At 36.4% G+C, this 25,875-nt stretch overlaps 1 protein-coding gene across 3 annotated transcripts in view; it reads left to right on the top strand.

The window, feature by feature from the left end:
* MTA3 (metastasis associated 1 family member 3) overlaps positions 1 to 25,875 on the top strand; it is a 132,590-nt gene that overhangs the window by 61,121 nt on the left and 45,594 nt on the right. For all 3 annotated transcript variants that reach the window (XM_086878452.1, XM_086878453.1, XM_086878454.1), the window contains exons 8-14: positions 570 to 669; positions 5,262 to 5,450; positions 10,586 to 10,660; positions 13,891 to 13,949; positions 16,505 to 16,629; positions 17,511 to 17,662; positions 18,160 to 18,382. In XM_086878452.1, the coding sequence (XP_086734578.1) occupies positions 570 to 669; positions 5,262 to 5,450; positions 10,586 to 10,660; positions 13,891 to 13,949; positions 16,505 to 16,629; positions 17,511 to 17,662; positions 18,160 to 18,382 (923 nt within the window). The remainder of the gene's footprint in view (positions 1 to 569; positions 670 to 5,261; positions 5,451 to 10,585; positions 10,661 to 13,890; positions 13,950 to 16,504; positions 16,630 to 17,510; positions 17,663 to 18,159; positions 18,383 to 25,875) is intronic.

The raw sequence follows: 25,875 nt of genomic DNA, 5'->3' as shown, positions 1-25,875 counted from the left end.
CATTATTGCTTTAAGCCTGTGACACCCCCAGGATTTGGGGGGTACCTTAGCCTAAGCTAATATGATAATATTTTTTTGGCTCACTAATGGAAGTAGTAGGCACATACTACTGAAGTAAATAAAATATTTTTAATTTCCTCACAGGGACATGGTGAACCCCCTTTTTAATCTGAATTATAGTTTTTGAGCACTATTATAGCATTGTAATGTTAGAAATAATAGTCCTGATTGTAAACACCAAACTGGAGAACCTTTGACTTCATAATTAATTGAAAAATTGATACATCAAGAGGCTGGTACATGAGAATTCTCTGAGTATCTTTTGTTTCTGAGCTGCTGTTCTTATACATACATCGTTACTTTTGGGGGCAGAAGGTCAGAGTTTTTGCTGCAGTGTTTAGTGATTTGTCTTTATCAAGTTGTTGTTTGTTAGGAAAGATCTGAAATCTTAACAGTGACAGTATGTGACTTCCATGTGTAAAAGGACACTTTCATAGATATGACACAGTCTGATATAAGAGATGACATCTTTCTGTGTATTTACTGTTCCTCCTGTTCCTCTGTTGCAGTGCGGTTGGCACGTTTGCTCGAGCCTTGGACTGCAGTAGTTCTGTCAGGCAACCCAGTTTACATATGAGTGCTGCTGCTGCTTCCCGAGACATCACACTGGTAGGTGGCTTCTTAAACATCCTACAACTTCTATCTCCATGAATTCAACACTATCTGGTACTCCAAAGTCCCAGTTATCTGCCTGTTGTCCTTTAGATACCTCCATGCAAGGTGTGTGGGTGTGTGTGTTAGAAAATCTGTCCATTTTGCCTTCTCAGTGCTGCCCTTGTAGTCACACTGCAACACTTGGCTTTAGTTGAGGATCACCCACAGCTGTGGATACCCACAGAAGAGTGGCAGAATGGATAATACATATGGTATAGGGATTATTATGGCAGTGCCATTTAAAGTATGTGGTAATAAAGCTGATTGAAAATTGTGTGCATAATACTTTGTACTTACTGCATGTATATGCCATCAAATTTTCTAAAGGATAAGCAATATGACTTTGTAAGCATATTTTTAAAGAACATTTAAACTATTCCTACTGTTTCCTTAGTATGCTGTTCACTCTTAATGTAAGCACCTGCATCTCTTAGAGAAAGTGAAAGATACATTGATCACAGGTTTGTTCCTGTATAGTCGTATGAGATGAGAAGCTGTGCTACAGTAAATAAAGTATGCCAGGACCACTGTGTGAGACTAAAAATATTACTGTTTCATAGAACCAAGTTTGACTTAGATTTCCAAAGACATCCACTGTTGCTTTACTATTTTAGGTATTTTTGTACCTAAACACTGATGTGTAGTTTAGGCTAAGGAAGACCTGCTCTTTACTAGATACCGGAGTATTAGAATTAGAGGAAACTCAATAAAACTAACAGATTAGTTTAAAATAATTAAGGCACTGACTTACAAAATGAATAGAGAGCCCCTAGAACTCACTTGCACAAAATTTTGTGGGAATGGGCAGTATCAGCAGGTTAAAAAATGGTTATAAAAATTATCTAGCCATATAGGCCATAAATTAGTGGTGAGGAGAAAAGGGAAATATGTACTTTCTAAATATCTTAATTCTTAAGCTTTGTAGATGCTATTCAGTGAAATGGGAATTGACCTCAGACTGTGATTAGTTTTACCTGAATATTTCAGCTAGTATTTCTTCGTGCTGCTGTAAGACACACATTGCATAGTTACATGATTGCTCTGAATAAGTGGAACAAATCTTGTAATCCAGATAAAATAAATTTTTTATTATGCTGAGAAAAATATTTAATTTATAACCTTTTGAAGTGTACTCAAAGGCTATTGAACAGGACACTGATTTCATCTGGACTATGATAGCATCATAAAGGCAGGAACAAAATGCAATGTTTCCAGTAATACTCAAAATGAATTTTTTGTTTCACAGTTGCTAATATGCCTTTTACAAACAATTCTGTTCACATTCAATTCTTTTTTTTTGTTCATCAAAATAGTTCTTTAACATTTTTCATTTTATTAATATTTTGTTGGATTGAGAATTTCTAATAAATTTCACATATTACATATCCTTTATTTGCATACTGTATTCAGTGATTAATAGAGTGGATTTATCCTTATGGCAATTTCACATTTGAAAGTACATGTGCAATCTGCTAATAAAGGGGTACTTTGTTTGAGTGCCATGTTAATGTTTCTCCATTGCAAATGATCCATTAAGTTCCATTACACTTAATGAAAGGCATATCTTGTAATGAGGCATCAGAGGAACCACCCTAGAGTTAATTATTGTGTCTGTCTCTTCTCATTTTCCTACCCCCTCAGCTTTCTAAAACCCTACTTTTTTGCTTTTTGGCAGTATACTTCCTTCTAAGTTAAGAAAAGACATATTTGTCATTATAATAGTAACTTTTTAGACATTTCCATGTTAATTGGGAGCATATTTTCAGCAGCAGTTAAAGTTAGTGGAGAGATTTGCAGAACTTGTGATGTGTCTCATTTATACTTTGGATATAGGTGCATAACACTAAGAAAATGATACCATCTATCTTCTTAATGCAAGGCAGATAAGCCTTGCACCTGAGGTGCTATTAATGGGATTTCAGTACACCACACCTGTGGCTTTCCTGTGTTCTTAATTAAGTTTTAATCCTAATTAGTTTTAATCACAGATAACTGCAAACAGACTGATATTAAAAAAAAAAAAAAAAAAGAAAAAGCTTGGATTATAATGATAAATTCAGGGTTGATGTACACATTTCTTGCAGATGAATAACAACTGAGAGGCTGCTTGCAGGCTCCTTTATTTTGAAAACATAGGGAAGATAATGAGACAAGATAGGAAACCCCCTGCTTTTAGACAACCCTACTAAAGACAACAAACAATGTATGTTTACCTTCTTAGATGATAATAAATGTGCTTCTCTTGCAGTGGTAAAGACTTGTATGAGAATCAACTAAAAGTTGTGTTTCTGGTCTTCTCGAAGGCAGTGTTTTATTTTATAATGAAAATTGGTTTCTAAGAAGAGAAAGACTGGGAAGACCTTCTGTTTCAGAAGTATTTCATAGTGCATATCCTGACCATGAGAGCCATTTAAAGCAAAGCAGGTTGTTGGAATCACTTGGTCCTTGTGGTGGGCTTGTTTAGAAGAGCTTATGTGACTTTACTGTAGGGACCTAAATTGCATACTGGATGTCTTTTCAAAATGAAAAGTATGAACAGTCTTTTCCTTTGCATATTGAATGGTGTCTTTTTAATGATTTTATTAGACTTCCATATATGTGTCTCCTAAGATAAACATGCTTAAAATATGATTGAATTGGAGAATCCACACACGGTTTCCACTTTGAGTGCTTTGCTGGGGGCAGTTCAGTCTGAAATTGCAGCTAGTTTGGGAGCTGTGTTGTGTAGCTGATTGCAGGATGCCCTCTCTTCCAGTTCCATGCAGCCCTTCCTTAGCTTTTGGTGGAAAGTTTCTTCCTCTGCCTGCTTATATTTGGACTTGAAGTTGCCACTTATTGTCATGGCTAGTAATTTTTCTCTGATGGGCCCCCATGTCTGTGCTGGACAGCATGCTCTGGGCAAGAGTTTGTAGGGAAGGGTGGAAATTTGATGCAGTTCAGGGCTGACAAACCTGTAGAAGGCAGAGTGGTTATCAAAGAATTTGTCAGTGGTCTTGTGTTACAGGACAGCTCAGCAAAGACAGCACTCACCCACTGAGTTCATAATGAATCTTTTCTTTAGTAATATTAAAAAAAGCATTATGGAGTTAGATGTTTATTATAGATGAAAAATGAACATAAAGCAAGAGCAAGATTCTGATGTATTGACTTCTCTTGTCATTTTTGTGAAGGTTGGTAACCGTGAATAGATTCAGCATCTGCTTGAAAGATGCCCTGTGTATACTGCTTTTCTATGAGGGCTGCAATTTAAACAAAGATTTAAACCTCAGTAACACGTCTACTGTAGGAGTTCAGTCTTTAGACCTGGCTTACTCATTGCCTGAATGGTAAATAATAAATCAGTGATTTCATTGTACGTCTCTAATATGAAGCTGGTGGATTTTAGGCATTATGTTACATATTTTCATATTAGAATACTTGATCTTAATAATGCCTTTTCTCCAGGCTGGTGAATTTGATTGAACCATTGCAGGATAATAGTGACATTGCTTCTTGAAGACAAAACAATTACAGAATCTGGTGCTTGATAGCACTCAAAGACTTAAAATAAACACGGGAGAAAGACAATAGTCATTGATAGAAGATGGCAAAAAACAAGAGAAATCCATTATTTGCAGTAGTTTTGTATGCAGAAGCTCAGCTGGAATTGCTGTACTGACACAATGCAGGAGTGTTCCCTCCTTGCAAGGTTTTCTCATAGCTGGGTTTGTGAGAGTTTACATGCTACGCACTGTGGTGGGACACATTGGAAGGAGACTGATACAGAGTCACAAACATCAATACACTTATAACTCTGATGCCTCCTTCAGCACAGCCAGTTGGATTGTGCTGATGGGGTCTTTTGGGACGCTGAGTCAGAAATGCTTCTTGTGTGCTGCTCATTTTCTTGACAGGTGTATTTGTTAGCTTTTCATATTCCCCATCATTGGTTAGCAATTGGGAGCATTCATTGTTACCTACAGTGGGAAGATTGTTCTAATTGGTTTTTTGTTTTTCTTTTTTATAATAACAGAAAGGGAATCTGCCAAAGAAACTTTATTTAGCAGTCTGTGATAACAGTGTTTAGCAAGAGACAAAAATCTTGCTGCTCTTTCAGTATGATGATAATGAAAACAATAAATGTCTTCCTTTGCCAGCACTGAGGATATTGAGCTCATAGATGTCTGAGCAGCAGTTTAGTCACTATTTAGGGCTTCTATTAATTGAAAATGGCCCCAAAGTCAATTTATGCCACAGTCTTTATTGGGTTTCTTGGAACCAATTTTTACCAATAAGAGATTCTTTAGAAATGTTTGCTAGTACTAATAAACTAATGTTGTTTTTGGTAAACATTTTACCAAGGTATTTCCTTTCCCAGATAAAATAATAAACCATTTATTTTCCTCATATTCCGCAGCAGAAAGCTATGATATCAAGATAGATTCTAAATTTAGTGTTAATTGAGGCTCCTTGCTTGGTTTATAGAGAATAATATATTGAATTTGCATTAACTGAGATGGACTACTGTGTATTTAAACACATCTTTATTCTCTCCTTGTCTCTGCCAGTTTCATGCAATGGACACACTGCATAAACACAACTATGATCTGAGCAGTGCCATCAGTGTTCTAGTGCCACTGGGAGGGCCTGTCTTGTGTAGAGATGAAATGGAAGAGTGGTCAGCATCAGAAGCTAGTTTATTTGAAGAGGCTTTGGAAAAGTATGGCAAGGACTTCAATGACATTCGACAAGACTTTGTAAGTATGAAAGTAGTACCCTTTCCTGTAGCTATGTGTTGCCATGGCTGAGCATAGCTGCTTTCTGTAGGTTTGGAAGGTTTAGCTAGGGGAGAAATCTGTGTAGCTGATACATGTGATTAACATATCAATACATTTTATTTGGCTGAAAGTCAATATCCTTTCTTGTTCAATGCTAGTTTTTGGAAAGATGGTGACAGAAGAGAATCTGTTTATTGGTTTAATATCAGGTAGGATGTCTCATGCTAAGATGTGCTGATAAGGATTTGAACAAGGCTCTAACAAGCATCTGAAAAAGGTCCAGAAACTCTGCAGAGTGTTTCCACAATTTCCAGTGAAATTCATTAGCAGCTACATGACTGACTCCCCTGGGTGTTTTTGGAAAGCTGGGGTTTCCTGCTATGGTTAGCAGATAGAAATTTGTATTCAGATAGCTTTTAAAATGTACTCCAGGGAGTTGTTTTGACATATTAGATGTTTTGGCAGTTCTGAAAAGTAAAAGAAATGTTTTCCAATATGTTCTAACTATAATAATTTTGTACTGAAGTATCAGACTATAGGGCAGTAAACCTTTAATTTGCTAATTCTAATGCAGAGTAATGAAATTAAATGGATTCTAACACTGATTGCTGGAATTGCTAGTAATTTGCTGCAATTTTATTTTTTTTGCATTTTATGGAGAGCCCTTTTCTTTCAAGGAAAAATATTTCCTCCGTTGTACCATGTTCAAGTTGGGCTTCATGAAAAAGTTAAGATTTGAACCAAAGGATTTCCATTATTTATGACTGAAGTAATTTTCACATTAATCTCATTCTGCGTGATTCTGAGAGCTCAGATTATTTTGCTTTCTTTGCAGAAGTTTTCCCCCTCCCTCCTCCTTTGTGAGGGGAAAAAAGGTACTGTGTGGTAAATGTACAAGTCCTTCCAAGATAGAGTGCAGGACAGTGGGAGGAGGCTTGGCAATGAGCTGAGCTGTCTTTCCTTCATTTTCATAGACTTGAAATGGAACAGGTAATTGAATGAAGGTGGGAAGGGAAGGCTATTGTTTTTCTAAAGAACTGACATTTTAATAGGTGTATTATATCTGCATGCTTAATTTTGAGATTCCTAAGGGAGAAAATGTTCACTGTATTCATGACATAAGGTTGAAAGTTTCATCCTGGCTGAAATGGCTCTTTTAAGTTCAAGAAAATATTATTGAAAAATAATATTTATAAATTTTTTAGAACAGAAATCTCAATGTAAACTACATTCCTCATTATTTCTTATAGAGACAAGTTGTTCTCATTTGTAATTGTATAATAGTTCAGGAGCTATGTCTTCTAATTAAACGGTTCCTAATATATAATATTTGTCTTTTGAAAATGCCTTAAGCATATAACATGTTTTATTGGCTGTTTACAAGTTCTGTCCTAACACAATTTGTGAACAAGTATGCAGAAGCCTTGTGTCTGGTATTTATGTAGTATTTTTATTTTCTGTGTAAATTCTGTTTTATCTACTACTACATTAAAGTGAAGCAGTGTAGTAACATGTCGCAAGAATTGCTTCTGCATTTGTAATATTCAAATTATAGATACTTGAATGACTTTTCTAGAAGCTGTTTATAGTGTTCAATACCCTGATAAAATTTTTGTCCTGATACCCTCCCTCTTTCACTAAATATTCCTTCTCAATATGCAGCTTTTTTCCCCTGGTCTCCTCCCAAAGCATGAGACATACACAGATCTGGTGATAGAATTGTGTAGCCTGCTGAGGGCACCTTTACCATGAGTCAGAGTGCAGCACAAATGGATGTGGGAAACTAATTAATTATAGCTTAATTTAGTTAAATTATCAGGGATATTATCTATTCTTAGTTGCTTTTTCTTTTAATCTTTGGAAAAGTGTAATTTTAAAAACATCCTTAGAAGAACATCTTTTTTATATCTCAGTTTATATGATACTAAGAACAGTGCACGGTCTTTAATTCTATGTAATTTGAAATCTTTCAATTATGTTAGTCATTGTGTAGTCTTGGGATATCTTAATTTCTGTAGTGTAAAATTTATGTGTTCTCACTTGCAATGTAGCATTCTAAAAGTGCAGGGATTTGAAAACAAACATTTGCTTTTTAAGTAATCATGGAAAATAGTCCTTCGAGATTTAGCTCACAGATATGTGAAAAGTTTCTGCAAGGTGAGGTAGGTATAAAAGGTATAAATATGTAGCATGTAAGCAGTGGTTTTCCACAGTAATACTTTTTCCTGTTATCTGAGCCGCTGATAAGTTTACTTATTGATAAATATCTAAGTACTCTTAGATGTGTTGTAAGAGCAAGGGCAAAGAAGATAATGAGCTGATAGTATGTGTGAACTTCAGGTTCAGGTCTATTTTATCATTAGGATCTAATGATAAAATAAAAGTCTGCAGTGCCTGAGGTTAAACTGCAACCTGAGCAGTCACACAGAGGTGCCACACAGGACAGGCAAGAAAGTCACGTTGTGTGGCAGAAAGGGGTTGGTAGCAGTCTCCTGAAGCAGCAGGGTGATGTAGTACCTGCCTGAGTCATTGCATCCTAGAGGAGCTGCCTTTTCTAAGTCGGCCCAGATTTGCAGGGCACAGCAGCTGCAATTGCAGCCCTTACATGACAGCTCTGTAAAGGGCAGATTCATTTACTTTTCCAGCAGTTACTGTGAACTGCCACTGTTTGATGTTCAAAGTGCAGCTCAAGTATTAAGCTTCAGACACTAAATATTAGTAAACAAGATTGTTATAAATGAAATGGTGTCTTTACCTTTTTTTTCATAGATAGGAGATGCTCATTTGTAATCAAGTTACCAATCTAGCTCTTGAATAATTATTTTCATCATCTGTTGACTCACTGATTCTTGTAGGAGAGGTTCTTGTATCTTTAAGACTCTGTGTGAATCCTAATCAAGTTAAACCTTATAAGCTCATCCAATTTACTTGATGTGCTTGAATTATTTCACATCCCAGAGTGGTAGAATGGAAAAAAAATGGATATTTTATGATCTCCAAATGCAACTATTTTCCTAACAATAAGACCGTTATACTTGTTAATTCTTAGGGTTTTTTTATCTACTGTTTTCACAAAATTTTAACTATTACATCTCAGATATGGCAGGAAAGGCCTTGATAATCAAGAATGGGAACTGTTTATAGAAAGCAGGAGCAACTGTTTTCCAGCTTTAGAAAATTATGAAAACATGCCTTAAAATTTCCATGCTCATTTTAGGATGCTTTATAATACCAAATTTTTCTTGCTGATCTGATTTTATTGGTCTGTTTTCAGCCTAGAGAAACTAAAGAAACTTAAAATTCCCCTCTCTGTTTTTATAGAGTTGTTAGCTTTCGCTTATTTTCTCCTGCTAAAATGTTATGCAGATGAGTATATTTTTTTTTCTTTCAAGAACAGAATTTGGTAATGACAATGTTATTCCATGGCTGCTCACAGCTTCATTGGCAGTTCAAATACATAGGTAAATGGAATACAGGTTATCCATACTTAGGCAGCTTTTCCAAAGTTTGAATCAAAGTGTAAAAGGATTACAGTTATTTTGTCCAAGCGTCTTAATTACCTTCCTTTAATTGTAGAGCCTACTGAGTGAATGAACGCACTGGAGTCACAGCCAAAATTAAAACAGATTAAAATATTTTCTAGAGAAATGGCAAACATTTGTAGCATAAATGTGCTAATAAGTATTCAGGAAGGAATGCTAAAATGCACTAATTGACAATGACAGATGGTTGGGGTGAAAGCATTTCACCTGCATGCCAGAAGGAATATAGACCTGGAGACTGAGAATCATTACATTGTCCTCTCACACCAAACACATCTTGTCACTGGCCTTTTTGCGGGAAGATTTCTCTCAAGGCATAATTTACCTGAGAAAGCAAAAGGATTTTAGGAACCTGAATTGTATTACTACTTACTGGGACATCAGCATATGCATTTCATACACTGCTACTTTTGGATCAAATGTAAATGTTCAGGGGTTCACACACACTGTGGTGCACTTCTGACTCGGACCCTGAATCAGGCAGCTTGAAAACCTACCGAGCTTCTGCATGCAGGGAGAGGCAGTTTGAGAAGGTCTTCCTCTGGTGTTTCAGGCACATAACTAAAGGTGTGGGAAACTAGTCTTTTGGAATGAGACATGCAAAAAGCTGCCTAGTGGGGTCAGTAAGGTTGGAAAGATCAGTTTCCACACCTGTATTTTCTGCAACCTCCTAAACGTTATCCTCACTTCTAGAAAGCAGATAATATTTGCATTAATGCATACCTCTAGAAAATAAAACACACAAATTAGTGACGTTTTCAAGTTATGAAGAAAAACTGCATGAATTTTGGGTGAGACATCCTAATTTAAATTATAGAAAGATCTTGTGGAGTTAAATAAATTATTTGGTGATAATTAGAAATGATTGCCTAATTTTCTCCCCTACACTTAGGTTAACTCATTTTTATTTTACTGATGAACATGGGAATCCAAAATATTTGTTGTTATCAAAGGTATCTTGTTTGTACAGAGATGTTTATGAAATATTTATTGTCAGTATCGCTCTTGTTGCTCAGGGTAACATTTGTCCTTCGCATCCTTTTGTTTCTTGATAATTGTTGAGAGGATGTGGGAGTTTATGTAAAACTGGTGGTAGTGTATGAGCAGCTGAGTTGTTACAGGACATAAAAAATCTGTGAACTAAGGATGGTATCCTTTGTATTTTTTAAGAGTAAAATTATCACGAGACTTGAGCACAGTCTTGTCAAGATGATTTTTTTGAGTCCTAATGTTATTCTCCATCTGACACTCTATTATAGAGATATTACCTCCTGTGTTTCCTGATGGAAACCTGCATTCTGTTTTGATCAATTTTTTTAACTATAGGGCTTAAACAGAATAAATTACATTTAGATTTGGATGTGTGATACCATAATACTTGTTAACTATAAGGAAAGACTGTGTATTAGTAATTGCAATATTGTTTGTTTGCATATGAATTCTAATGCAGTTATTTAATGCATTCAGGTTCTAGTATTTGTCTCAACTATACTTGATTTTAACATGTGTTTAACAAAAAGTGGACATTGCAATTTCTTGGAATCATTTTAACTTGTAACAAATGTTTTTCAGCTCCCTTGGAAGTCTCTAACTAGCATCATTGAGTATTACTACATGTGGAAAACCACTGACAGATATGTGCAGCAGGTAATTTAATAACTATTTCAGAATGAACCAGGCTGAAACATTATTTCAAAGAAGTGATCTTGTTAAAGCATAAAAATCTGTTTGTGTTCTTGAAAAGATATATAATGGGAGGCCTAAGGTAATATTTTGGGGTATAGATCAGTGGTTCTATGCTGTAATTGGTTCTAGGCTGCATTGTTGAATCCTCTGATGCCTGCTGTGCATCCCATATCTGTGAAGAGCTTTTTAATGTATGCTGTGTAACTCTTTTAAAAATTCTTTTTTGTTTCTTTTTTCTCTCTCAATTCTGCTGCAGTGCTTCTTCTGCACTTTTTTTCACTCCTGGATTTCTCAGCTTCTCTGAGCTGAGCTTCTTGGGGATACTCCCTCACGGGGAGTCCTGCTTATCACAGTCCTCTGGGTCAGGACAAAAACTCCAAAGCCTGTTAGGATCTTGTTTCTCGTGTTTATTAGGATGTTATCACAAAACTTGGCAGGTCTCTCCAGACTTTCTGCACAAGTTCAATTCACTGCAGTCTGGCCCATTTCTTTCTGATGGTACAAAATGGCCTTGTGGCTCACTTTGGCCTTTGAAGATACAAAATGGCCCTGAACTACACAGTTCTTTTGTCTTTATACTCATTCTTATCCAATTAACAATAGACACGTATATTATTTTTCTTAATGACCCATCACCTGTGTGCTGCACTGTGGCATTTTCTAACCAATCACTTCCTATTACCCAAAAACCTCTAGAAGAAGAACATGAAGAAGAAAGAAGGAAAAGAAACAGCATTCTAAATCCTCCATCTTGTCTTCTGCTTTCTAAACTAACTTAAACTCTAAACTTTAACTTTTTCACCCAGTGACCTAAGAATCTCTCTAATTTACACACTCACACTTTTAGCTTTTTTTATCTAACTTTAAGAGTTGTTTTCATGTATCACCATGAAAACATGCCCATAAATTTCATACTGTATGGAATTCAGTGTTCTTCTGGATTTCAGAGTTAGGTATCAGAAACAAGTGCACACACTCTGTGTCTCAGACTCCAACACGCTGGTTTGAAGCAATAGGATTACTTCCAGGAAGGGAAGGAAGAGGTTCCTCCTTCACGAGGGAATCAGATGGAAATGGGCTGACAAGCAAATGCTTTAGGCTGTGAAGCTCTGTCGTGGGAAATATACATTGTGTTAAAGTGGCTGCTGGTGTTACAAACCTTTCCTTGGTACTTCTGGACAAAATGTTACTTTGGCATTGCCAGCATTTCAAAATTGAGATAATTCTGCCCACAGTGGATGTGTTCATCCTTCTGATGGAATGTTCAACTATTTGAGTTGCTGTGGGGCAAAAAACATGTTAAAATTATATTGGATACCAATACCAGAATATTTTTAGCAGGTTTAGGCAAAATGTCAGTGTTGGTACTTTCTGTATACTGTACTCTTTATATATTTACTCCTTGATTTAGACATAAAATGGCAGTTTCCCGTGTTTCTTTCAGGCTGAAAACTAATTCTATATTGTTGGATATAATATGAAAATGAATGAGAGACAGTTGTAGAAAGCCTGTGTCCTGCTGTTAAGCAGAGGGAGTTCACCTTTGAGAGCTCCTCTGCTGGGGCTGTGAAATGTTCTCAGATTAAAAACTACCAGTTTATGGGACTTGGAGCATGGTGCTGCTGCTGTTCTTTCTCCTTGCTCTTGTAAAAACTGACCCAAGTAGGCAGAGCAGACTATGTTTGCATTTTTCTCTGGGCCTCCTGACGGTAGAGCAGTGTTGCCAAGCCTGGCACTGGGGAAAGATTGCAACTATACCAGCAGTGTCAATTCACTTCTGTAGCTCCAAACAACCTGGCATCTGTGAACAGCAAAAAGCTGTAAGGAAAAAAACTGTTTTGGAGATAAATGGAAAAGAGATCTCATATTGCATGGGAATTAATTAATGGTGGCATGGACTGATTAGAAGTCTATTTGTTACACATTAGTCCTTAAAAATACAGATTTTTATAAGTAATTCTGCAATTTTTATAAATGGACAACACAGAGGCAACTTAATGAAATGGAAAAGAACAGCTGTTTAGGAGATTTAGTCAGACTGCTGGGCCAGTAAGTTGAATAACCCTGTAACTCACCTTTTGGCTCACCTTTTGACTCTCAGAGCAGAGTCATTTAATAATAGTTTTCTCAAGGTGGGAAATATCTTCCTGGATTATAAACGTTGCAAAAGTTGGATATGAAAAAATTGGTGTACAGCAGAGAGGAGAAGTGGCTATTGTAGGTGAAATGAAGGACTGATCACACAATAACAACAGGTAGTACTGATTTATTATTGCTGCATATAAATGTGTCCCCTCCTTTTTTTTATTCTCTGTAATGAAATTGACTGTGTTTCAAATCCTTTTCTCCTGTCTTTTTCTTTTTTTCTCTCAAGTGAACAGAAGTAATGTCTTGTACAGAAAGTGCAGGGAAATAATGCTTTTCTTCATCTTTTACATACAAATGTTTTGCATAACCTGTAGACACCTGAACTCTGCATTTCTTGTGCCACTGCTGAAAAAAACTATTGTCTTAGTTGTCTTAGTTGTGTCTTATGTGTATAATAGATGGCAATAACTAAAACTTCTCTACATTATAGAAAGGCAAAATGGTTTGAGTTTGTTGCAAATATGAAGAAAGTAATGATTTAGTCAATTCACAGACTGTCTCAACAGTAGTATAGGTGTTCTGTTACTGGGATGTTCCTGAGCCACGTTTCTGATGGCATTTAATGCTAGTAAGTGTTCAGTTATCTCTAAGAGCCAGTGGACTTTATTGTTACTTGTACTGTGTTATAAAAGCTCAACCTCACTCTGGACAGAGCAAACAAGAAATTTTGTTACATGACTAATAAGGAACACAACTTCATTAATGTAGTTTCTGCATAATTCTGCAATGAGAGGTAGCCACAATGTCATACATATTTATATAGATGTAATTTATGTAAACTGTTACTGTCATTTTTACAGTTTTATTATCATATGTGAGGACTGTGAGTTTTACTGGGGAGGACAGCATATTATGTTTTCAAACTAATAATAAAAACTATAACTTGTTTTTCATGTTTTTTATTGTGTAGATTTCTACACTTGTTTTGGAGGCTCTTGTGAAATCACAAAATAGAAATAATTTAAAGATGTATTGTGTACAGTTTAATGAAATGCCATACTGTAATGTAATAAAATATTTTTATGTGTTAATTTTTTAACTAGAAACGTCTGAAAGCAGCTGAAGCAGAAAGTAAATTGAAACAAGTATACATCCCCACCTAGTGAGTATAACAACAATGTCATTTTTCTGAGTAATACACAGGTAAAATTGAAACAGTAACATGCATGGTATTTTCCTAGTCATCTTTTTAATGGTTACTTCACAGGATTTGTTATATACAGAGGTATGATCAGAAAATGCTAAAAAGCTCTTAAGTGAAACCTTCTTAATTTACTGATCTCTTGTTCTTGACCTGCAATCTTTTTGTCTGTAATAAGAAGTTTTTCAAAGGCTGATCAAGTGCTACGTGTGGACTCTTCACATACAAGAAGAGCCTATTAATTTAAAAAGCAGTTTTTCCAAAATAATCTCTTCCAAATCCCTGTAGCACTACACTTCTTATTTACATAAATGCAATATTTCAAAATAGAAGCAGTTGGTAATGTAGTTACATAAAATAAAATCAGATAATTTCCCATTACATTTTTATCTGGGTGATAAAATATGTTCTTCATCTAGAGATAAGAGATATTCTGGGTCTGAATTAAAGGTAGCACAAGGCCCCAGACCTTCTATCTATGACCACATGCTGTTAATACAATCTTGTTTTGTTCTGAGGGGTTTTTAATCTTTCTTTTGGTTTTAAACTGGATGCTATATCTGCTTCTGTTAACATGTGGTTTGCAGAAAAAAGGATAAAATCCCTCCTTCATATTCATCATTTCCTCAATATTATGACAAGAGAAAGGATTAAAAATCACTTTTTTCTAAGCTTTCTGTGGGTATACTCAGTTTACTTATATATGAACTTCCCATTGTTATGAATGTTTGTATAACAGAAGAATGTAATACCAAAGGAAGTACTTTGCAGAGATTGTTGATGGCTTGTATAAATTGCATACAATAGTGTTTAATTTCCAGATTTCATACAGGCTTTTCTCTCTTAAACAGATGTAACAATGAAAGCAGCAGACTGTTAAATTAATTATTTTAATCTTAGAACAAAATTTGTGGGTTTTGAAGCTCACATGTCTAGTAAAAATAACACTGTTTAAACAAAAAGGTAAAAACTCTAGTATGAGTGTTCCCTAATCTTCTCAGGTGAGAAGCTGCTATAGGAAAACCATAAGGTGCTCAGTCTTTACATTATGCTTTTTCAATTTAATTTCCTTGGTCCATGTGGACAATTACAGATTTTCAATATGTTCACAGTAGGGACCAGCTGTATTGGATGACAAAATGTGTTTCAAAACGTGGGATTTTTGCGCTTTTATCTTACTGCCTGTCTTTTGCCTCCATTTCAAAACAAAACCCCTAGTCAACAGTAGAAGGATGGTAGGACTTCTCAAGTTTTTGATATCTCTGGTGGTCATGGGATTTCTAAATGCTCTGCCTCAAGACTAATTTATTGCATTTGAAATCTGAGTAGAATTGATTCTCAGAGCTGAGTACCTTTTTGAACTTGATCATTAGGTTTTTCTTGTAAATGCAAGGTTCTGTCCTTAATACCAAAGAGTCCCTTTCAATTAATGGCTTTTCTGAAAGGTAGCTAAGCAACAGATCATAATGTGGAAGGCTTAATTGTCTTTCAATCTCTTCTCCTGTACCTTGAGCCCAGGATAAAGACTATGTGGAAATTGTAAAATTGTCTCTTGCTGATAAGTGAAAAAGGACAAGGCATGAGACAGACTTGTTGGCATTTGAAATAGAGACTTGATACAGCAAAGGTTTCTTCAATTGTCATTTTAACATTTCTTGAATATATTTTATGCTACCTAAAGTGACAAATAATTATCTTAGGCATTAATGTATCCAGCTTTGCATTGTATTGAGGGTAATTAAGACTCACAGAGTTGAAACTCTGGAAATATTGCACTTAACCTAGTGAGGAGTAAATTAATGCTCTCTGAAAAAATGACCTGTAAAGTCCTACTTCACTGAAGTATTAGAAGTTACAATAATTACAATATAATAATAGTGTAATAATATTAAAAAAGTGAAACAGAAATATCCAAAAACATTTAAGTCAGCCTTCTCAGAGAGGAAGTAGTTTAGAAAAGAAATGAGACGGAATGACCAGATATATGGGTGGGTTTTGCCATGGTTATAAGACATTTGTATTACTGTGTGTACCTCTTTTTCAGGCAGAAGGTTGTTTGATGCTTTCCTGGGATGAACAGCCTTGTAGTATTATTACAGGCACTCTTGCTACTCTTGTTATACTTCACCCAAAGTCTATCCCCGACTTGTAAAGCCTGATCTGTTGCCTAGAACCACCTTCTTAAATTCCATGTTGTGTCAGACCTTTGTTAATGCTTTGACCCTGAGACTTGGTCTTTTATGAGCTTGCCAAGTGGCTTAGACCATGTGAGCCCACTAAAGAGCTGTAAATTGGAGTATCAGAGCAGCTCTTAACGTATCAAGTGTCTGACAATGCTGAAAATAATGGAGGAGTACAAAAATTATTCTTGTTGTTTAGAGAAGATTTTATAGATGTTGTCAGCACACATCAGAATTCCAGAATTAGATTATTTGTTTTCATGTTGGCTAACCAGTTAATAAAACAATCTTTTTTTTTTTTTTTTCTTTTCATCTTTTAAAAAATGTTATGTAAAGCAATAAACCAAATCCCAATCAAATATCCAGCAACAATGGGAAACCTGCTGCAGTCAATGGAGCAATGGGAGCTTCTTACCAGGCACAAGCCACAGTAATAGGTCGGGCTTGTGAAAGCTGCTATAGTAAGTAATTTTTATTTTTTTTTTAATGACTCAGGAGTTTGGGTAAATCTTAATATGTGCTGTTAAAAAAAAGGTATGTGCTTTTGTTAGCATGTGACAGAGGATAATTTGCAATTACTCTTATAGCAGAAATTATTTTAAAGTTAGAGTTGCCTTCAGTATATTAATTAAAGTATTAAAATTACTTTATGATTTTTTTAACAATTTATAAAGCACAGAAAGTTTAAGTAGTATGATGATGATGATGATGGCATTGACATATTATTCCTTTACCTTCACAAAGCTAGAGTCAAATTTATTTTTGGTTTTCCTTTAAAGACTGCAGGGTTTTTGAGCTGGTCTTTTTATTTTGAATGGTTTTGGGGTATTTTTCCCCTCTCTGTTGTTGAGGAACATGGGGAGAACTACTGTTTCTTTCTAGTGTTTTGTGTGTTTCTGATAATTTTTGTTGGACTGTTTGAAACAGCAGCCTTCAAGAGAGGTTACATGAGAGTAGATACAAAATCCTACTTAATAAGCTTGTCTTCCAGGGTGAAATTAGAAATAGTGGGTTTTCTGGTTTTGGGTTTTTGGTTTTTTTTTCTGGTAGTCCCCTGGGAGAAAATCTCAGCAATATTAAGTCCCTGGTTTGAAATTCATTATAAAAACATTTCCAAAATTTCCATTTGGAGTTGACTTCTGTAGTGCTTTTGTCAAAAAATAAAGCAACAAACAGCTCAAGTTCCTACTTTCTGTGTCAACTAAATATTTATCCATACAATGCTCTGATACTGGCATATGTTATGGCCATATATTGTCATCTATTACAGCATTATGTAATACAGAATGTAATACAGAATGTAGCCTGCACCAGTTCACCTGTGCTGCTTTCTCCTCCTTAGCTCCGCAGTCTCACCAATGGTATTCTTGGGGCCCTCCCAATATGCAATGTAGGTTGTGTGCATCTTGCTGGATTTATTGGAAGAAATACGGTGGCCTGAAAATGCCCACACAGACAGATGACGATAAACTGTCTTCCAGCCAACCTACAGAGGTAGGATTGTGTAGACAAACTTTACTGAAACAAAACATGGTGTTTTCACACAACTGCTGTGATATGATTATATAATGGAATGTTTTTTATGTATGTATTCCACTTTGGCATTAGAAAATTCAGTTTATTAATCCTTTCCTGTGTTAAGTAGAACTGTACAGTACTCAGGCCTTGCCATATCTTTATTTGACTACTTCTTGTATAAACAAGCGTGTGCTTCCTGCATTTTTGGTGTACAAATACCATTTTGTCAGTCGAATGGTGTGTTTTCTCTGAAATATTAAATATACTATACACTATCTCATTTAGGATGGCATTATATATCCATTTTCAATAGAGTTATCTGCTCTGTGGCTTATGGCTCCCTATATAGGCCTGTTTTTTGTATAGTGCTTAGACGTGTTATTTGCTTGTTCTTGTGGGTTTGTGCAGCTTGGGGATGTTTGAGCGCTGTGACTCGGACGTCTGTGTTATGCTGTGTTTGTTCCTTCCCCTAGGAATCGCATGTCAGAACTCACCTGTCCCGGCAGGCCACGCAGGGCACTCCGGTCCGTAACACGGGCAGTCCAAAGTCGGCAGTGAAAACACGGCAGGCTTTCTTTCTCCACACCACCTGTTGGACAAAACTGGCCCGCCAGGTCTGCAAAAATACCCTCCGGCTGCGGCAGGCAGCACGACGTCCCTTTGTCCCTATTAACTGTGCTGCCATTAAGGCAGAATGTAAGATGTTTTTTTAATTCTTAGTTCTGTGTGCTGTGCTTCCCACCCATTTTTGTCTTTTAATTTTATTTTCTTTTTCAATAAACATTTCTTGTCTATAAGCTTTTGCTTTTTTTTTTTTTTTTTTTTTTTTTTTTCATTTGTCCAGCGTATCACTGACACATTAGATAAAGTCCAGTTGCTTTGAACAGATCTTAGGCTGTGGAAACATTTTAAATTAATTAAAAAGGGGACAACTATTACCTCACGCATTTTCAAAAATTGACATTAATAAAAATGGGGGGCAGGAGGGGAAAATCAGTGCCACAATGTGCGTTCTTCCTACTAGGCAGCATGAAAAAAGTGTGCTTTCCTGTTTATTATTCATTTGCTGAGCAGAACATATAGATCTGTACATGTTGCACTTTTTTCCAATGGGATTGGTCAAAAAATCAAGAGCTGGGGTTTCATAATAACTTAAATGTGGTATGCAATACATTTCTTGTCACTGTGACGGTGGTGATAGCCACGTTCATTATTATATCATAGTTGCATCATTTTGGTTTTTCTCTGTTCTGGCTTTAAATTTTAGTTCTAAATAAGATTCAGTATGATGCTTGTTTTTTTTATAGCCAAAACATAAAGACCTGATGAATTTCTAGTAGTATGATAAAAGGCTCTGAGTTTTTGTAGATGGTGACAGTAAGCGTCTTTACCTGAATATGTGTATAAATTCTTCTGCAAAGTCACTGAATATTTCAACACCTTTTGTATCTGCACTGGGCACATTGGTTTAATGTTCACACTGTCTGGTTGGGAATCTCAGTCTTCCATAGATACAGTTCTTGGAGCAAAAGCTTGGTATTCCAGGGTGAGCCATGCTGGCTCATTGTACTGTCAATTGTATTAGAATTGAAGAGAACTTTTAAGATCATTAAATGTGGGGTTTATAGCCATGTTCACTAGATTAACACTAAATGTTTTCCTGGCATACTCATCTGGGATGCAGATGATGTCTGCATTGTTTATAAGAAATTCACTCTGTGGAGGCTTAAAATCTGATTTTGAGTAATTATTTTCCCTTTATGTACTTTAAGACCAGCCATTATGCATGTGAAAACTTTTCACCTACTTCTGCAGTACTCCAAAACTTGCTGGATATTTCTGTTCATTGTTCTTGTCTAATTTTTTAGTTGTTCTTTTGGCCATTTTCTTTCTTTTTTAAAATCCATGCAAGTTTGGAACAACTTCCAGATTTCAGGAAACCATGTGTTGACTGTGTGAATAAAATGAGTTCTTCATGGAAGAAGTATGTCTAAGGCTGGATTAGGGTTATATTTTTAATCCTTAATCCAAAATAAAAATTACTTTCTGAGAGAAGGGTATTGTACCTTTAAATTTATGTTTCTGCTGAATCATGGAGAAAAATTTAGAAGTTCACTTGAGCCTTACCTCTACTTTCCATATCCCTGTTTTTTCTCTCTCACTGGAGTAAAATATTTCAAAAGATGAAACTTTTGTTTAAGGAGAAGAAAAGACAGAAGAAAAAAATTTCATCCAACTGTTAATCATCATTCTAGAATGTGTTCAATCTTAAAAGAAAGGAGTGAAAAGCTGAGCTTTTCAGCAGGAAATAGTCATTCTTGCTTCACACTGGCAGTGCTGTGAGTTCTCTTTGCTTCTTTGAGTGAAAGAGTTCTACGTCAGATTAACTGCAAGACTAGAAAGACTTCTTTTTTCCCCTGTGTCTTTTCTTTCATTATTCTTTTTGCTTAAAGCAAATTTTGGACCTTGTGATTTTGTCTCTGAATTCTGATGCTTCCTGATTGGACCTAACATAGGTTGAAGAAAAAAAGTTACAATTGTTAATGGTTTTTGAACATAGCATTAAAATGATGTTCTAACAGTGGAAACCAAATTATGTACCTCAACTAATTTATGTTTCTTTGTACACACACACACGCACATCCACAATCCATGTTCTGTTTCAGGCAGAAACATGGTTCCTCTGTCTGTGGAATCATTACAGTGGTCTTACCTGCATTGTCATTGCCATATTCTTCCTCTAGTAAAGGCAAAAAAGTAAAGAAAAAAAAAAAGGTTTTAAGTTTTATTCCTGTACTAACATCTGGTGACCTGTTCTCAGTGCATTCTGTAGATTTTAATGTTATAAGGAAATAGTCTCTCTTTTTCCTGAGAAGGCCCTGAATCCTTTTCTAAGGTTATCTTGAAGCAAGTAATTTTTAGATTTTTAAATATCCTCAATTAGCAGTAATGATTTCCCATGCTAGATCCACTGAGTAATTACAGTATTGAATGAATATCTGTGTTGGTGTTAGAAATGTGACAGTCATGCTTAACTAGTAACCTGGCCAGAGTACCAGGTCACCCACGATGTGCTATGGCATGAGATGGTTAAAATGCCCAAGAACTGATTTAGAATTTGTTTTCCATGTTGGTTTGCTGAAACTTGAATCTACTTGCTGCTCAGATGCTTTGTCAGACTCACCTGAGACTCTGTGTGCCAAAACAGTTCTTGAAAATGGAACTGCATTTCCCAACCATATTGCATTAGGCACCATAACAACACTCAGAAACCATAAAATCTGATGACAGAAGGATTGGTAGGGCACTTATCCCAGCTGCATTCCAGGTTTTATGCCCACTTGTGCAATATTTTGAAGTGCCAGGTTGTAAATGAAACTGATTCCCAGATCTGAGAAGATCTGAACAAGAGTGTCAGAGCTCAGTCATAAAATAAATTGTTTTTTGCATTCCACCTGTGTGCCTGAATGCATCTGCAGCTACTTCTGGTATCTTGGAGGATCATGGAAGCCTCTGGGAATGATAACGTAAGCTCCAAATATCTTTTAGGTGAAAACCACATTTTGACAGAGCATTTTCTCTTTTTGAACATCCTCCCACGTCCTCTCTCTCAGCCCATTATGTCCACTGGCAGAAAACAAGGTCCTATTCTGTGTTCTTTATTCCTTCAGGTAGTGCAGAGAATTAGATTTTCCTCATTAATGGAGCCTGTAGCATGACCCCTGCTCAGATGCCAGCAGGAGGTAGTGGAGATGATGCTTTTACATCCCAGCTCAATCTCAGGATGGCCACCAGGAGGCTGAGAAGGCACAGCACCTCCTGCTAGGAGCACAGCCCATCATGGAAAGCTCAAACTTTGTTCTGCCTGAACTTAATAGACTCACTGTGGTTGGTGACAATAAACTTGTCTGATGGTTTTTCAGGAATAATTAGAATTGGTGAACTGCTTTGGTCTAAGTGGTGTAACACTACCTCCTTTTTAGTTTGAATATATTACATGTTTTTTTAGAAAGTTAAGACCATCCTGTCTGGGGAAGGTCTCCTAATTAGAGAAAAGCAAAGTGAGCATTCTCAGCAGTCACTGATGAGGCTGGATCTGTTTGCAGCTCACAGGCAGGTTGAGAAATGCCTGGCAGTGAGCCATGTGTCTGTAAACATTATTGCTTCAGCACAGGGAGACTTTTGAGGGATTTTTTTTTTTTTCCCCCATTGTTTGGATATAGCTTTATCACTATAAGTGCATGTATTAATTATAGTAATTCCAATCTGTATTACTGTATGTTGTCTACATAGAACTGATTGTTAAAATGTTTTCAGTGCACGGTAATATATTATCTGTATGATATATGTATAGTTACCTGGAAATGGGTATACTGATCATGATGAAAATTTATCACACGTTTAAACCCTCAGATTTATTAACAAATGTGGTACATAGTACTTGCTAGTGATCTAGTTTCGTTAAACAAAGGCAAGTGGAAAGAGTAGAATATGTAAAATGTTACTGATTTGTCTTTGTAAGCATAAAGTTTGTATTTTACTGACATGAAGCTACCCATTCATCTGAATTGAGTAGCATTTATGCATATTGGTTCATAAACTATGTTTTGCATCCTTGATTTTGATAGCTATGGAAGAGCGTTTTAGCTGTATCTAGGATGAAGATATTTTTTCTGTTGTTACCTTTGAATGCAATTTGTGCCATATTTTAATAGCCAGCAAAATAATTGATAGCATATTATTTTTTTCCAGAGTTTCTAAAAAGAATACAATTCAGGGAATACAGTACATTCATTAGATGATATGCATTTTTACAGAGTTATGATGGAATGTCAGAGAAAAATAACTTGCTAATGAAAGTCTCTAAGCTTAAGAGACCTACAAATCTAGTTTTTTAAAAAAGGAAATAATTAGAAAATACTTCCATATCTGAAAGCACAGCGTAACTTGTTATCATGTTCTTGGCATTACTGATTTCATTCACCTCTGAAATGCCCGCATCAGTCATCATGCTTAGCAGCTTTAAAGCCTTATAAAAAATGTGCTTCACACTCTGGTTTGTAGTGCTATTTCCTAGAATTTTTCCAGTTGTGCTGTATCCTCTTTAGGGTTATGGTGCCCCAAATGGTGTACAGTTGAAGATGCAGATTTCCCATCATTTTTTAAAGTCGTGTTTTCTATTTTCCTGTCATCATGATTTCTAACATGCTGATTTTGATTTCTTTTTAGTATTGTCTAGATATTTTTAGCTGTTGATGCTGACTCCATAAATACTCTTCTTCTTAGTGATGGTGTAGAATCCATCATTATATCTATATATTACAGTTATTTTACCCCTTCAGAATTCATTTACATGTATTGCTTGATGCTACTCCTATCCTTCATAGGATGCTGATCCTAACCATCAGTTTTAGCTTTGATTATGCACAGAAATTTTTTATCGGGAAATTTTAGCACTCTAATCACCTCTTTTCCTGCCCTTTTATATGTTCAACAGAAGAGATCATTTGGGGATTACATAGACAATTAATTTTAATAAAGTGCTAATTCCTGAAAAAGCCTCTTCCCCCCGTAACAGCTGGACAGCAGAGATCTTTGGTGACCCTGTTTGGTAAAAGCTCTCTGAAATGCCAAATTGGATGCCAGATCAGCTGTATGTGGACAGGTCATGGTCCCATCAGAGGATCCTGGAAGGCCTGTGAGACTTTTACTGGCTTACAGGACATGTAAGTAGGAAGGGACCCTGGAGGTCTCTAATCCCACCTCTTGCATAAGGTTTACATGCTCATGGGCCTTTTGGCCAGGTGAGCTTTTTATACCTCCAAGGATGGAGACTGCATGACTTCTCTGGGCACCTGCTCCAGTGTTTGATCAACCTCAGAGTAAATAACCTTATCCTTATATTTAAAAATTTCCTGTGTCCCAGCCTGGCTGTTGGCACAGAGAGGAACAGTGTGTTCTCCTGTCACTGTGTTCCGCTGAAGAGGGACTGAGAGCTCAGTGTCTCTGCACTCTGCTACCGGGAGGCTGCAGGTGCCACCCAGGCGTCCCCTTGTCCTCCTCTCAAGGCTGCCCAGGCCCAGTTTCCCCAGGCCGTGTATGTCCTGCACTCAAACACCCAGTCAGCTTGGAGAGTCTCCATCAGCTGCTGCTGCTGCTGCTCCCGTGTGCCCACGTCTCCTCTGAGGTGGGGATCCCGGAGCTGAACGCGGGCTCTGGCCGTTGTTTCCCGTGGAGCGAGGGGAGGTGACCTCCCTGCCCTGCCCGGCCTGGTGCGTGCTCCTGAGGCCCAGCACGCCATCTTCCTCCCTGCTGCAAGGACGCACGCTGAGTAACGAGAACACGTTAAACTTGTTTTCCCTTCCAAGGTCTTTGTTGGCTCCCTTGATGCTTCCAAATTTAACCATGTGCCTCTATTAATAAAGCAACCTTTTGCCATTCTGCAGACCTACTTACTGAGGAATGTTATCACGTTTGCCCTGTTTTTGTTCTCTTGAACCAAGACCATTTAAGCATTCATTAAACACCAGCAGCGTGTCTGCTCTGAAGTTTGGATGATTTCCACCTGGTCCTGCTAACTTGGTTTTACGGATTAACTAGTGTATTTTGAAACATTTCCTATGGATGCTTCAGTGTGACACAGTTCTCTTATTTTCCTCATGAAAGTATTTTGGAAGTGAGCTTTAAGTGCTTCTGCAATGAACAGGGATACAAGGAATGCATTTGGCTTTTCTCCTGTGCCTTTATCTTTCTTGTGTATTTTCCTCCGACCTCATAATCTATTGCTACAGACACCAGCACACCTTCTGGTTTTGCTGTTTGAAAAATACACTAAGAAATTTAAGACTCCTTCTTGTTATAAATGTATTTTTTTCCTCATAGCTTCCACTATTTCACTGATCAAGAATTTTACCAAGAATTTTATTGCTCATATAAAAGATCATATTTGAGTTTAGGACTTGCTTTAAATTTTGAGAGTTTTGATAACTTCCTACCCAATTTTTATTCTCTGGTTGTACACTTGAGAATGATGCACAATACAACTTCTGTATTTTTCTCTGTGTTCTGCATAAAAATCGTAAACTTTATTATACTTTTTATGGGAGCACTTTATTGTGGATTGAAGTTTGCTGCTGTTAAACATGTTAAACTCTTTTGATAGATAGGTGTGCTTTGGTATACTCACCTTTGATGAACATGCTTTATCTCAAGCATGAAAATTGTGCTCTTCTTGCAGTATGTATCCCCAGTCAGCATATAAATACCACTCCATGATGCAATATCTTTTTTTACAGTGAAGACATGTAGATGGAGAATTTTCTTGCTAATTTCTTCTTAGGTGATGCTTTGCTGTTCTCAAGGTAGCTATAAAACACTGTGTAGCCTCTGCTTATTTTACGGAGGGAGTCAGTGGACACGTATCATTCTGCTCCTCCACATAAAATATTTCAGGTGTTTTGCAATATTAAAAATATTCCAGGAACCAGGTTTGTGCTTTTTGGTTTTTTTTTCCCTTAACACAGTGTGTTTCGTGATAAAGAAAAAAATAATGAAGTACTTCATGTACTCAGCATTAGGGTTCTATAACCTTTGAAGCCCATTGGTATTTCCAGAATTTTAGGTAGATTCCCTAGTCTATTAAAGTAAGTTGTGCTTTGTCTTCTGCACTGAAAACATCTTGAACATCTGAAATACTTATTCAAGTCATAGCTGTACATTCATGATCTTCATGGTTTTTGCACAGATCTAGATTAGCATAGATAAAGGGATTGTAAATTCTTCTACAATGGTGTCTTATCCTCTTAGTGTTTACTCTGTCTCTGTGCTGAAGTGAAGCAAATAGGAAGAGTTTGGTGAAACAAAGGGAGGAGTTGCAATTATAATCTATAATGTGTCCTTTCTGTAAAACTTTTATGTAGGTATTTGTGAGAAGTTGTTCCATTTGAGAGCACTCCCAATCTATATAATCACTGTGTGAATGCTGTTTTGTCCAGAACAGAATACCTGTATTCTGGAGATACTGGAAGTTCTATATGAGGGGTTTTATGTGTTTTTGGAAGACAGATAACTCAAACATTCTGAATAATTAAAAAGAAAAAAGAGGTAGTCTATTTCCAGTCTTGAAATCCAATTCCAAATCTTGAAATTATTTACTGAAACCTAGTGCCTTGTGAATTTTTGCCTTAAGT

Source organism: Cyanistes caeruleus, chromosome 2, assembly GCF_971803275.1.
Source record: "Cyanistes caeruleus chromosome 2, bCyaCae1.hap1.1, whole genome shotgun sequence".
Classification (NCBI taxonomy): Eukaryota; Metazoa; Chordata; class Aves; order Passeriformes; family Paridae; genus Cyanistes; species Cyanistes caeruleus.
This window is presented reverse-complemented; position numbering and strand designations above follow the sequence as displayed.